Here is a 14,758-nt window from a genome sequence, read left to right as displayed (position 1 = left end):
AGACTATGAAGAGCCCTAACAGCCAATCAGCTGCATCCATAGTTAATAAGAGGCCTTGGTATCTGACATCTTTCATTCTTGAAGTCCGTGCAAGCATTGTTTGTGACCGAGTATGTGGGTCAAGCCTCAGATTGAATTGTGTGCGAGGCGAGAGGAAGTCTAATGCAAGGGGATTACTGAACAAGAAGTCTGTTGCTGCGACAACAGGGGCTGCCCAAAACAAAGGCTTTATACACTATACCCCTGTGGCAACTTCCTGGAACTGCATGACTGCAGCTTGCCCCTGACCAAAGACCAGTACCCCAGGCAGAGGGACTCTTTTGAGAGCCACGGGCAACTTCAGACTTCCCTGGACTAGTGGCACTGCAGGTAAAAACAATACACCAGAACCAAACAATCGATGGCCTTCGGAGGACTTTCTGAGGGATTGCTCAAAAGTAGAGGGTCCAGTGCATTGTGGGAAATGTAGTTCTGACCTCCAGGAAGTTACAGGCGGCTACCATTTTCCTCCGGATGTCGAAATTTGGTGGGCAATCCGGCACCCACCACCTTTACTTGATGCTGCAACTCAAGGGCAAACTGTAACACCTTCACTTGACATCAGCAGTGGCTTCGTTGTTAACTTTTTGCACCAGTTTCCTCACCTGCACAGTGCAAGCAGTAAAACCAGCTCCCCCTGACCCTATGACCTTCATCCTCTCATCACCTATATGGGGATACCAGAAGGTGCTGGAATTTCATTCACTTAAAAGTTGACTACCTTGTTTACAAGGGGTAGGGTAGGGGGTTGTTAGGGTTTGGGAATGTCTCTTTCTTGCAAAAGAACATTTTCACCTCAAATTTCCTGAAAAGGTCTCTGTGAGATATCCTCTTTCAAAGGCATCCGTCCCTAACAGCCTACATCATGCTACCGGGAAACTGTAGTTAAATAGAGTATTATGTGGTGTGGGGGTTAGTCCTCACCATGTAATTCTATCACAATACCGCAAATATAATCCTTTGGATTCAAACTCATAAATCCTTAGCTTAGTCCTGATAGATTGGCAAAGAGCAGTGAGGCTTTACTACAGAAACATATGTTAAGTATTTTTCAGAGTACCAACATGAACAATAATTAATTTACACAACTCGAGAGAAATCCAACACCAATTTATAACAATAGAGTGTATTTTTATCTTAATTTAGACACCAAAATGAACAAAATAGCTTACATATAAGCCCTTGGGTCACCAGGCGCTTTAGAAATCGTTATTAAATTAAATTAAATTAAATATAACCGGGGTTATAGATTTCAGAAGTAATAGAAAATCAATGCATAATATAACAGTGAAAAGATAACATTGCGGTCAATAGGGAAAACCACTAGTGACAATTGGTGACTTGCAGGTCAAGTTGCTTTACACCCTTGCAGGGTAAAGGTGATCCAGGCCCCAGGACCAAGCCACGACAGCCCGTTCAATTATACAAGGTCCGTGCCGCCCAGGTGCAGCGTTGTCCTGGCTGTCTGTGGTGCGTGGAGCAATGGAAGAGCTACTTTTACAGCTGAAATGGTGCTGTGATGGGAAAAGATGATAAAAGGACAACAGAGTGGTTTCTAATGTCGGTCGCAGGTCGGATGGAGTTCCATCCTACTGCAGGGTCGAATGAAGGGGTCAGTTGGCAGACTGGTGCCCAACAAGCCTTGGCAATGGTAAGTAGTGCAAAAAGTAACTTCGACATAGGGTGGCCTGGGGGATGCATTAGCTGCTTGTACCTTTGTGGGAGACAGGACTACCGTTCCCACAATGTACTAGACCATCTGGATTTGGTCGATCCCTCCGAGGGCCCACTGGCCAACAAATCTTTGGATCCTTAGCATTATTTTACCTTCTGTTTCCATGGGACTTACTACTAATCCAGGGGAATCTGTGGGTGCTTCAGGCTTCCCTCTGCCAAGGAGTCCTGATTTTCAGCTAATAGCAAGACAAGTATGCCTGTTTTGCTTTAGTGCTGTAGGCAAATTCCTGTTGTTGCCGACACATGTCTCTTCTGCCTCCTTCCTTGATGTAAGTTGTTCAGATATGAGGCTCTGACGTCAGGGAGACCGCTTAAATCCTGGATTTAGGGGAGTTGGGGCATGGGAGCTGGTAGCCGAAGAGGCAGACCCAGCCCAGAAATCTGGATTCAACAGATATTTACCGTTGCCCATCCCCAAGTTAAGTGTTCTGATTTGTTTTGATCCTATTCATATCTTTTTCTCCATCACACTTCTGAATTACAGAAAAGTGCTTCCCTAACTGCTGATATATTTTGAAATATTTGTGCTTTTCATTTACAAGCTATTTAAATGTTGGGTTAGATAAAAAAAAACTGACATCCATCAGACATTCGTTTTACACTTTCTGTTTCCCAACATGACTGAAGGTAGGCCACATGAGATAATTTTAACTTAGCTATAAGAGAAAGAAAAAACTATTTCGAGGATAAAACAAGCAGCAATTTGTAAGAAAAAATAAGATGACATTTGCCCTCTGTCTTTGAACACACAGCAAATATGACAAGATAAAAAAAAGATTAAAAGGCATCTTTCTTGCTCATTCTCTTTCGAAGGAACGGAACATCCATTCTTTTCCAGCCGGAGCTCTCTTAATGGGCTAGTAAGCCCTAAAAATAGCTTGCATTGACAAAATCTAACTCGCCTTAGCGAGTGAGCAAGTAGATTCGTTGAGGCCTTCTAACATCTGGATGCCAATGCAATGGAAACAAACAAAGATATGCAACCTATCGCTTCACAAACACTATAGAAAAACTTGGAAGCAGGTGTTTGAGTTTGTTCAACCACCTATGTGAAACAGGTACATGCACTGTAAGATTGCAACGGTAAGATTGCAACATATATCTGTGTGTGTGAGTAATTACACTAATAAAGAATTAAATGGCACCTGAAAATCTATTTTTTATTTAGTTCTTTTATAGCGCTACTTGTCACTGTGTGGGGTGTGAGAGAGCTTATGAAACCACAAAGTGGCGTGCCACCCTCCGATTTAGCTATAACCTCAATTGGTTATTTAGCGAGACATAAAGGAGGAGCGTATTTACATCTCTGCCACCGCTACCTACTTTATTCCCAGTAACTAAGTGTGGTGACGGCCAAGGATGCTAAGAGACGTCACGTAGTTCAACCAAAGAGGTTTATTAAAGATAACATGTACACTGCGACCTCAGCCACAGCCTCCGCTTTCCCACTTTCACACACTCTCCTCCCCGGCGCTCGCCTTGGAACGCTGGTCGCGGTGACATTCCAAGTGATGTCACCGCGAGCAGCTCCATTACAAGTGGAGCCGCCGGGGGGCAATTTGATGGGAGATACCACACATCCCCCTCCCCTGCGGAAGGAAAACAATGGAACAACGCATGAACAACAGAGTGGCAGGAAAAGACACAATACATGCTGATCAAAATATTTGGAGGGTCTAGTCACTGTTCTGCTAGGAAGAGTAACTCATGAATAACAGAATAGCAAGGGTTACATCATAATATATTGATCGAAGTATCTGGGGGGTCTGGTCACTCTCCTGCTAGACCTACCACCAGGGTGGGGGAATGACAACAGCTTCTTAGTGTTAGGACCTTTGTTCTGTCTAGCATCGTCCCCTTCCCCCCTTTCACTACTAGAGTCATGCCCTGGTGGGTGGAATCTCACTACTCTCCCTAGGTTCCAGATCTTCCCCTCTTGAGTTTTGACGGCATTCTTGAATAGTTTGGTGATTTTGGTAGGATTACTGTACCCTGACCAATTTGCTCTTCCAGTTGGGGTTCTGATCTTGATGCTATCGCCTACATTGAATCTGGCCTCCCGTGTGGCCTTGAGCTGGTCATATCTTATTTTCCGTTTCTTCATGGCTTCCTCTTGCTTCTCTAAGCTTTCCGCTCCTTTGGAGTGGCCTGACCATCCTTTGTGCCATCCCATCCACCCAGGGGACAGCTTGGTGTTGGGTATCCTTGCACGGAGCAGCTCGAATGTGGTGACTCCTGTTGTCTGGTGCGGTGTGAACCTGTATGCTTCCAACCGCCTCCACACCTCTTCTTTCCAGCTCATGCCACTGGCTTTGGCTAGCTGGATGCTCTCTTTGAGGGTTTTGATAAATCGCTCGACCATGCCATTGGTTTCGGGGTGATACAAGGCGCAACGCTTGTGTTTGATGCCTCTCTCCACTAGGAAGACTTCCATTTCTTTCGAACACAGTTGCACCCCATTGTCCGTGAGAATGTTGCTGGGTAGCCCTTCCCTGATAAACACCTCTTCCAGGAACCCGATGACTGTCTTGTTCGTGACTCCATTTACCAATTTTATTTCAGGCGACCTAGAATACAAATCCATGAGCACCAGGATGTAAGGCGTCCGCAGTTCTCCAGCCAATGGGCCCACGATGTCTAACGCCAGCTCTTCCCAGGGTCCTGACGGTGGCGGCCTGCATACCATTGGGGGCGTCAGTTGCTTCAAGACTTTGTCACTGTTGCTGCAGGGAATGCAGTCCCTAATTTTCCTTTCAGTGGCAAGATCCATGTTTGGCCACCAATAGTTCTCCCTGAGTCTTTATTTAGTTTTGGTGATACCCAGATGCCCTTCGTGGGCTATCTCAACCAGGTTGTCTCTCACCGACGCAGGCGGTACAAGTCTCGTCCCCCTGAACAGGCATTCATCTACCAAGGACAGCTCATCTTTGACAGCCCAGTATGGCAGCAGGTTTTCTTCCCGTTTATCTTCGTTCTTCCACCTGCCTTTTATTCTTTTACACACCTCCTCCAGGATCTTGTCTTCTTTCAGAGCCTTCCTCCATGTTTCTTCACCCAACGCTCTCTGGATGGTGCAGACATTCTCCATCTGAAGTTCATCCTCTTCATCATCCACCTTCCTTTGCTTCTCCCTCGCCTCATTTTCGCTGACGAGTCTCGACAGACAGTCTGCTGCAAAATTTCGCGTTCCCGTGACGTACTCGACACCAAAAGTGTATTTTTAGAGGCTGACCACCCACCGCCTTATCCTGCTGGAGATGGCATCCAGACCTTTTTTGCTGAACACTTCCACCAACGGCTTGTGGTCAGTACGAAGAGTGAATTGAGTTCCCCACAGGAAGTCTCTGAATTTCCCCAACGCCCAGGATACTGCTAGGGCTTCTTTTTCTATTACCGAGTAATTGTTCTCGGACTTCTGGAGTGACCTTGAGGCAAATGCTATGGTTTCTTCTCCGTCTTTGCCTACTTGGGTGAGGACTGCTCCCAGCCCCTTGGCACTAGCATCGGTGGTGACTACAGTCACCCAGTTGGGTATGTATGACTTTAAACTGGGGGCTTCTGCAAGTGCCCTCCTTACATCTTCAAACTCCCTCTGGCACTCCTGACTCCAGTTGAATTCAGCCTCTTTCTTTAACAGCAGTCTGATGGCGTACGTCCTTCCTGCCAGGTTTCTTACGAATTTCCCGTAGAACTCCAACATTTCCATGAATGACTTGATTTCATCCTTGCTTGTGGGAGGTGCCAAATTTACAATGGTGTTTTGTAGTTCGGCCTTGGGGCATATTCCTTCTGTTGTCACTTTGTGCCCTAAGAAATCCAGCTCTGCACAGCCAAACACGCACTTATCTCTTTTCACTGTAAGACCTTGTGACTGGAACCTTCCTAGCACTCGTCTCAGTCTCTCATCATGCTCCTCATGGTCCTTAGCAAATATGAGCATGTCATCCTGGTAACACATGACGCCTGGGATGCCTTTCAAGATGCTGCCCATGAGTCTCTGAAATACAGCGGCCGCTGAGACTAGCCCGAAAGGCATCCTTTTGAATTTGTACGCTCCCATCGGTGTCACAAAAGCTGTGAGTTCCTGTGACTCCTCGTGTAGTTTAATCTGGAAGTAGGCCGAGGCGAGATCGAGAGTGGAAAACACCTTTGCGCTCCTAGCATGCTCATCATTTGGGTGATGTTCGGTAGAGGATATCGATCGACCACGACCTCCTTGTTCAACGCCCTCAGGTCGATGCAGAGCCAGACCGACCCATCCTTCTTCTTTGCGGCCACGGTGGGTGCCAACCATTCCGTCGCTTCCACAGGTTCGATGACTCCAGCCTTGCACAATTTCTCTAGTTCGCATTTCACCTCCTCTTGGATGGCAATGGGGAGTTTTCTGACTTTAGCCACAACAGGCTTGGCGTTCTCTTTCAATTTTATCTTGTGGCAGTAGTTTTTCAAGCATCCTAGTTCTTCTCTGAACACACCTTTGAACTCTGTCACTATGTCTGTCTTGTGTTCTTGTATTTCCTGTATCAGGATCTGGGGATTACTGTTGGGGTTAAGATAGACCCCTAGCTCCTTCTGTGCTTGCCACCCCAAGATGTTGTCCCCTACATGTGGACACATAAACCTTGGACACAGTTGTCCTGTTACTGTATTCAATTTTACCTAGGAAGTAGCCTTTCATAGAGATAGGGCGACCAGCATACCCCACAGGCCTCAAATCCATTTTTCTCAAAATTATCTTTCCCTTGGACACCCGAGAGAATTCCTTTGCATTGATAATGGTTATCCTAGAACAGGAATCGAACAATGCTTCCAGACCAATTCCCCCTACTTTTATGGTGTCTTTTGGGCTGTTGACCTGACCTTCATCAACCTGCACCACTCTTTCTTTGCACGTGGTGTCATTGGGGCTTCGAACCTGCAACTCTTTGACCTGCACCACAAACTCGTCGCACACTACATTTGTCCTGTCTTTACTCTGCCTGCTGACCCCTTGCCCACTCTTGCAGTATTGTTTGAAGTGACCTTTCTTACCGCACTTGTTACATGTAAATCTGAGGGCGGGGCACTCTTTGTCGTTGGCTAGATGTCCCTGCTTGCCACACCTATAGCAGGTGCCCTTGAACGATCCCCCATTTTGCTCTCTTTCTGTTCTCTGCTCGCTACCTTCTGCCCCTTGATCACAGACACTGCCTCGCACTCGTTCACCACTTCACTGACATTTGTCTTTTCTTCGCTTCTCTTTTCCCCAGTGTCTTGCTTTATCTCTTTGACACACTGTAACATGTGCTCCACCTGTTTGGCTATGATAAGAACCTCCCTCAACGGCGGGTCATCCTTAAGCCATAACTCTTCTCGCACACGCTCCATCCTGCAAGCTAAAACAAATTGATCCCTTAGTCTTTTCCTCACTTGCCCCCCCGAACTTGCAAGTAGCTGCTAGTTTCCTCAATTCAGAAACAAAATCCTCTATGGATTCTCCCTCCTTCTGTGCTCTCTTCCCAAAGTGGTACCTCTTCATAATTGTGCTTGTCTTGGGGAGGTAGTGCAAATCTAATTTCTTAAGACTTACTTCAAACTCATTGAGACCCCTTGCTTCCTGTGTCCCTAAGTCTGGGAGGTGATCTAAAACCTCCTCCCCTTCCGCCCCCAGGTAATAAGCTAATAATGCTACCTTCCTTTCTAAGCCAAGTTTGGACCCGCATACAGTAGAGTAATTCAAGAACACCTTTTTCCATTTTTTCCATTGGATAGTGGGATCACCTGGGCTGGTCAAGAAAAAGGGTGGAGGGGTCACACTTTGCATGGTTATGTGTCACAGAGCGATATTGCAGATCTACACCCCAGGTGAGAATGTACAAGTTCCACTAAACACAAAGTAAATGTAGGGCAGAGTACTATTTTCCTACCCCAAATGGAGAAAACATGCATAAACTACATTTGTGCGCAATTCTACTTCTAGCAATAGTTCGCAAATAACTCTCTATTAGGAACAGTTGGAGAGTGTCCCAGTTGAATGGGCTAAAAACAAGTTCAATGACACATGAAATGCGCAGTCCACCTTCAACCTGCAGTGGTAGTTTTATTTTCTAGTTTATGCCTGCACGGCCCACACTTCATGGAGCATACAGTACTATACTTAAAGCTGAATGCAGGAGAATGCTGACTCCACAAGCGTGAGGCCTCCCCTCTTCAAAATGTCATGACTTCATTACTAGTGTGCTCTATAGCGCAATCATTTCCCCTACTGCCAGCACAGTTCGTCTTGAAACGCTTCCGTGGGGACAGAAAACTTCCTTTTTTTCACACGCACTTCAAAGAGTTAAATGTCAACACACCCTTTCTGCCAAGTTCTGCTCAATACGATTTTTAAATACCGGCACTCTCCATGCTCCTTTGTGGCAGTGCATGCGTCAGGCTCTGATTACATTGACAGAGAATTGCAGGCCAATTTATACAGAAAATGCTCTCTGTGGTGACAGGAAAGCGGCCTTCGTCAAACGCGCATCGCCGCGTTACATCAAAACACCTTTGCCTTTTCAGTCATTCAATCGGCAATATCACTTAGAATGGTGGTTGAGTCGCACAATGTCCCTCACAAGCAGGCGTTGCCTCCACGCTCGGATACCCGTTGGGAGCGAACAATAGGTTCCTAGTCAGCTTTCCCACTCTTGCCACATCTCTTCACGCTCGGCTGCCAATTGTACTAAAACCGCATGCACAGTTCGTGAGACACTCGCGCTTAGGATTCAGCTGATCAGATGCGCGCAAACATCCTTCTGCTTACTCTGCGCCAGAGATCGCTAGCAAGAGTACCTTACTTTCGCTTCATTTAAGACTCATACGGCTACCGTCTGAGCAGCAGTTGCACTCCGCACCACTTCCGATATTCTTTTGAAGTGAAGGTATTTATCCCACGCCGACCGCTTCTGCTGCATGGAAGTTCACCTTGCTTCTGCCCGTCAGCTGTTGATTTATTTTTCCTTAAGGTGTGTTGAGGTCGCTAGTGAGTTTTCCCTCGTCGCCAGTGTGGTGACGGCCAAGGATGCTAAGAGACGTCACGTAGTTCAACCAAAGAGGTTTATTAAAGATAACATGTACACTGCGACCTCAGCCACAGCCTCCGCTTTCCCACTTTCACACACTCTCCTCCCCGGCGCTCGCCTTGGAACGCTGGTCGCGGTGACATTCCAAGTGATGTCACCGCGAGCAGCTCCATTACAAGCGGAGCCGCCGAGGGGCAATTTGATGGGAGATACCACACTAGGCAATTCCAAGAATTGGACGAGGATGGCTCACTCACGTGATGTGCAATGCTTCATCATTTGCCACCTCGTCCCACCCTGGTAAAAATATGAGCACAAGAAATTCTAACCCTATCTCTCTGTCACATGGTGCTTGAACACTGTTTTCATTTGTTATATTTTATTGTTGTACTTTCTTTAGCTTTTCTTCCTTCCCTTTTTCCTGCCACCTGTGCTTCCCCCTACACATTCCAATACATTTTTTTCATAACAAATGTTATTGTGTATTTATGGCAGCGTCGCCCGGTGGGCTACATATATAACTTATCACATGTTTTATTAACACAATAACAAATAACATCATGACCTAATGCAAGATTCGTTATATTCTGGGAAACGTCCTATACGTTCAACTATGTTATCTGTCATACTGTGGATGTCTCTGATAGTAGTTCTGGTTCTCCGTCATTTACCATCTTGCTTCGTTTGCACTGACTTCAACTTTCTTTTTAATTCTTCTTCTCTCAGATGTAAAATTAATATCCAATGGTGGCTTAAATTACAGTGATTCCTGTACCCTCTTTTTTTCTAGGCTGCCGGCCCTGAAGCCCAGGGAGACCACCAGTATCGAGTTTGAGATCACCCCTTCTCGAAAAGGCAATCGTAAACTCCTATTAGTTTTCACTTCAAAAAGGTTTTCAGACATTAAGGGGTTCCAGGATGTTAAGGTGATAAATGCATAATAATTTACCTTTGCCAGGTGTCCCAAAACGTGTAATGTAAGCATGTAGCTTATGCTCCCCCTGTGGCCTAAGTCTATTACATTTTATGTATTTTGCAGGTTTTGTTGTGCATGCAGTGAGAACAGATTTTTGTTTACTTCATAATATGACATGGCTAAGGACTAATTCTTTCAGAGTAGAGAACGTGTTGATAATAACTAATGTTTTATGTTTATAATGTTGCTGTATTCTATTCGTGATTCCATTGTGAGGTGTGCTATGTCAGATTTCCCGTTAAAGGTGTGGAAGACCATTCACTGGGCTTATAAAAAAGCCTGGTGCATATGCACTTGTTGATCGATTCTTTTTCTTGTTTTCAACTGTTTTAAAGGCTTTTTTACCTGCAGAGTTTGTATGATTGTATATTTTTTTAGTATCTACTAAGTTTTTATATTATTTTGTATGAGGTATAGCTAGTTAAGCAATAACAAAAATCAATTGCTTGTCATCCTAAAATGAAAGTGTATTAGGATGTCTCTTATTTTTACATTAAGCAGCCTACTTCACCTTAGAAATCAAAGAGAAGAGATAGAAACGTATAGCCCAACTTCCTGAAAATATGATTTGGTTTTAAGACCATGACATACAAACATTACAATTTTTATATTGCATTATAATCCTTAATTGCTAAGAATAATTATGATATGGTTATTTAAAAAAATGTAAGCATTAAAAGGCATCCCTTTAGGAGGCAGTACCAAATAGAAAACATTTACTGTGCCAAACTACTGTGGTCAACTAAAAGCTGCAAAAACAATTTTGAGTCCTTGAGTCAGATTCAAAAGAGCACTTTTAAAACAAGCATTCACAATGCCAACACCTCTGGCGGGCATTGTATTGATATCACATGAACCTAAAATAAAGGCATGCCTGTAATTCACCCAGCAGGCATAGGGTGGTGCCACTATTCAATCCAGGTAAAAATGTGAAGTTGAAAATGATTGTAAGAATGACACCCCTAGGCCAGGTGTTTATCTCATTCGTGCTTATGCTAACAAAGTTGGATATCCGCTATGGTATTTTTATCTTACCATTGAAATTGATTCTTTCTTTGCATGAAATCCACAAAAGTGCTTCTGGAAATCTGAAACAGTCATAGATTTTAAGGAGTACTCCTGGTACTCTGATTTTAGTCAGGTGAATTTCCCCCCAAAAGGTCGATAATCGGCCTGCATATGGTGTTACTGTGCCTTGTACATTTACTCATGCTTCCTTGGTTGAAATGGTCATTCAATTTGTTGTAACTAACCTCTCTCCCTTGACAAACCAACTTTCTACAGCCTTCTATAGAATAACATGTAGTTTCTTGATGACTAAGGGTGTGAATTGTCTAGAAAAGTATGCAAAAAATATAAAACATAGGTTTTAATAGACTGAGGGCCATATTATCAAGAAAGGGCGATACATTATCGCCGCTTTTATCGGCAGGAAACTGACGCTAAAGTGGCCATAATGGGCTTGATAATATGCCCTTGTTAATTTCCGATAGAAGCCCAGGTTATGGTGTTAACCTGGGCTTCTATGGGAATTCACAAGGGCATATTATCAAGCCCATTATCGCGGCTTTTGCGGCAGTTTCCTGCTGATAAAAGCGGCGATAATGTATCGCCCTTTCTTGATAATATGGCCCTGAGTTATTTGCCTCACTCAAGTACCATTAATTAATCAATACATCTTTGCCTGATCTTTGTTAGGCCTGCCTTTTCCAAGCTCCATTCAAGTAATCTCGGGAAACACTTGTTACAATGTAAGGCAATGGCACATATCTTTAATCTTCTTTACTGAAAACTGTATAAAACCTTAAAGGTTTTTCTAAATGAAGCCTATGAATCTTTGTAGCAAATGATGTGTTAACTAACAATTCTTTTAAATATATAATTTATTTATGTTGCATTCTTGCTTAGCAATATTTACACTTTTACTTGAAATACCTGCAGCAGGAACCTACGCTTTCCGGATCACTGGTGAGATTTGCATCAGGATCTGATGCTACTACAAAGAATATAATGCAAACAAATATAGGTGCGCCCATTCAGCTGTGAATTTTTACTGTAAAATAAATGTTTATTTTGCAGTGCTTGATTTTAGACTATTCTTACAGTCCTTTAGACAATCAGTAGCAAATAAACAAATGTGTTCTGTGGACAAAAGTGGTATTTCATCATTTGTGGGAAAGTGTCAGTGCACCTTTTTGTGAAGAGAATACATGTTTAGCAAATATTGAAATAGTTTGGCAGTCAAATCCTACTGCTATCAGAGTATGGCGCACGACAGCTTGAACTCTGTAAATCCGAAGGGTTTACGTCCCCCTATCATTCTAAACTAGAGCCATTTTCTCTAGTTTCATATGTGTGCCTAGTGTTTTGTTCCAACTGTACATTACATTCTTAATGATAATCATGATATTGATGTGATTGTATCTATCATAAATACCAAAATGTTTTATTATTTTAAACAAACGTTTTACTTTTCAAAAAGTGTTTTTTTGAAATTGCCAGCACCGAAGCTCTAACCTTTCTAAGACCAACATCTTTTGTCTGTTTCAAAACACATGGGAGAGAGTTTTTAAAGAAAGATAGACAAATGTTTTTGATATAAATTACTCCTTGTTTTTAATTGTTTGCACACACTGCATTTGAAGAGTAAAGACAAACACGAGGACTATATATTTATAAACAGTAAAAACATTTCTGAATGCCTTGTCTTTTTGTACCGCATGTGCTAGCCTGAAATTATCATGAAAATAAATAAAGCAAGTCTTGTCAAACTCCTGGGTCTGGACTATTTTAGGTGAATGTGTCCTTTGCTGTAATGTCTGTACTTTGGAAGGAAGACATTTTTCTGTATGTTGCAATGTTTACAGGCGGCACTGACATCTTGGCATTAAGAGGCGACATGCTGTCACTCATGCGCGGTATTGCTTTTAATGTAGATACTTTACTTTATTGTGGAGTTCAGAGGCACCAGACACAGAGGATTACGTTAAAAATGCAGGGGCATATTATCAAGGACTGGTGTTAAAATTATCGTCATTTTATCGTCAGGAAACGGCCGATAAAACTCGATAATGGACTCGATAATACGCCCTTGTTAATTCCCATAGAAGCCCATGTTCTGATGTTAACATAAGCTTCTACGGGAATTAACAAGGGCGTTTTGTCAAGCCCATTAACGCTGTTTTATCGGCAGTTTCCTGCAGATAAAATAGTGATAATTTTAACACTGGTCCTTGATAATATGCCCCTCCTTTCTTAGTACCAGAGGTTCTCTGGAGAAACAATTATCTTAACAGAACGGTCCCTATCCTGCTCTCTTTTGAAATACTTCAAGCACTAAGCATATTCACATATGGCACCCCGTCACACCCCAGGCAAATATTTAAAACGAGGCAAGTAATTAAAAGTCAAAGAAGCCGGTAAAAAAAGTTGAGACGGAGTGTGAGGTCTCTAAGACCGTGAATTTATGATGGGAGATTAAAGGTGGCCGGGTTTACTGATTCTGGCTGATATATCCATGTCAAAATTCGACCATTATGAGTTTTGTCAACAGAATGGGGAATTTCCATGCAAAATAAGGAACGTATGTTCCTTTCTTACTTGTTTTCCTGTCACAATTAGTACTTTTTTTGAGCAGCTGGTAAATCTGAATGAGGGCCTCTGGGAATTGGGGACAGAGGGTATCCTGGCGGAGGGAAGGTCTTTAATTGCCTGGGATGGATCATTGCCTACCCCCATGGTGATGGAAAGGGTCAGGCAGGCCGAGTTGTGCATGTGCTCACAACCTTTGCCTAGACTTCATGCAGTTAAATCAGATGTGGATCTTCACCCGGTATAATTGGGCCCGAAAACCTATGAAACACAGATGAGGGAATTACTGGGCCACTTACAATCTGGCAAAGCAGTATCTTCCCAGAATACTGTTTCACCAGACAGAAAAAATTGACTCAATAAAGGAATATTTGTAATTGCAGGTAACATCTTGCGACTCTAAAACAAACTGTGAAGACACAGGGGCATATTAGCAAGGGCAAATGCGCCGCTTTAGCAGCACTTTTTGCCGCTAAAAAGTCGATATTTCTATCGCCCTATCAGCAAGCTGTTGTTAACAGCAGTTAGCGACAGCTTTCAGGCGATAGCGACCAGTTTGGGGCGCGCTTTGCTTGTCAGCGATATTTATCGCTAATGGCATGCAAAGTGGGCGTACCCAAACTGTTAGTGACTGAAAGCAGTAGCTAACAAAGCTATCGCCTATTAGCAACACAGACGAAGCGATAAAAAAAGTTGCGCTAAGCGCTATTATCACTAGTAATTAACACCTGCTTGAAACCTTACTTACCAGTATTCCCCAATGGGAGGTGGATCATCAGGCTAAGTCCACCATGGCGTTAATGCATGAATATCGCAGGATTTCCAGCAATATTCAGGCATTTCGCCGCTATCGTGAGATATTTTAGCACAGTGGAGATAAACGTTGCTAATAGCATATTTTCTCTGCTAAAATATCCAGCGATAGGCAGCGATAAAAATAAACGCGCTAAACGCATTTTACAATAAATATCGCAACTTCTTTCTAATATGCCCCACAGTTTGTGGTATGACTGTCAGTTTGCACTGAAGGTTGAGGAAGTTGTCAGGGTGGTGATTGATAGAATGACAATAGTGTCACCACATTGAGTTTTAACAGAAAAGAACATTTTATATTGAGCCCATCAAACAAGTACATCACTTTTGTCATGAAACACGGTCTGCTGTGTTTTTCACGTCATTATGGATTTGTTGTGTTTGCCACATATTACATCTTCTGCTGTATAATCTGCAGATTTTAACAACAAAAAAGTGTTTCTAGCTCAAATGGATTAAAGGTTACTAAAAGCGTAATGACACGTGATACTGCATAGTGGAAAGCCACTTTCCAATAGTTGGTCATTTTTCAACAGCTTATTGGTATATGTGGGTGTTA

At 43.3% G+C, this 14,758-nt stretch overlaps 1 protein-coding gene across 3 annotated transcripts in view; it reads left to right on the top strand.

Annotated features, from left to right (window-relative positions):
* LOC147705976 (protein-glutamine gamma-glutamyltransferase 6-like) overlaps positions 1–12,566 on the top strand; it is a 362,985-nt gene extending 350,419 nt beyond the window's left edge. For 2 of the 3 annotated variants that reach the window (XM_086932433.1, XM_086932432.1), the window contains exon 13: positions 9,610–9,890. In XM_086932433.1, coding sequence (XP_086788559.1) covers positions 9,610–9,760 — 151 coding nt within the window. In that variant the 3' untranslated portion in view covers positions 9,761–9,890. Of the gene's footprint in view, positions 1–9,609; positions 12,084–12,140 lie in introns of those variants that run through there. The other variant, XR_015297612.1, reaches the window with a different exon arrangement.
* The last annotated feature ends 2,192 nt before the right edge of the window (positions 12,567–14,758 follow it).

This window comes from Lissotriton vulgaris, chromosome 7 (genome assembly GCF_964263255.1).
Source record: "Lissotriton vulgaris chromosome 7, aLisVul1.2, whole genome shotgun sequence".
Lineage (NCBI taxonomy): Eukaryota > Metazoa > Chordata > Amphibia > Caudata > Salamandridae > Lissotriton > Lissotriton vulgaris.
Note: the sequence above shows the minus strand (reverse complement) of the source record. Positions and strands in the feature narration are given on the sequence as shown.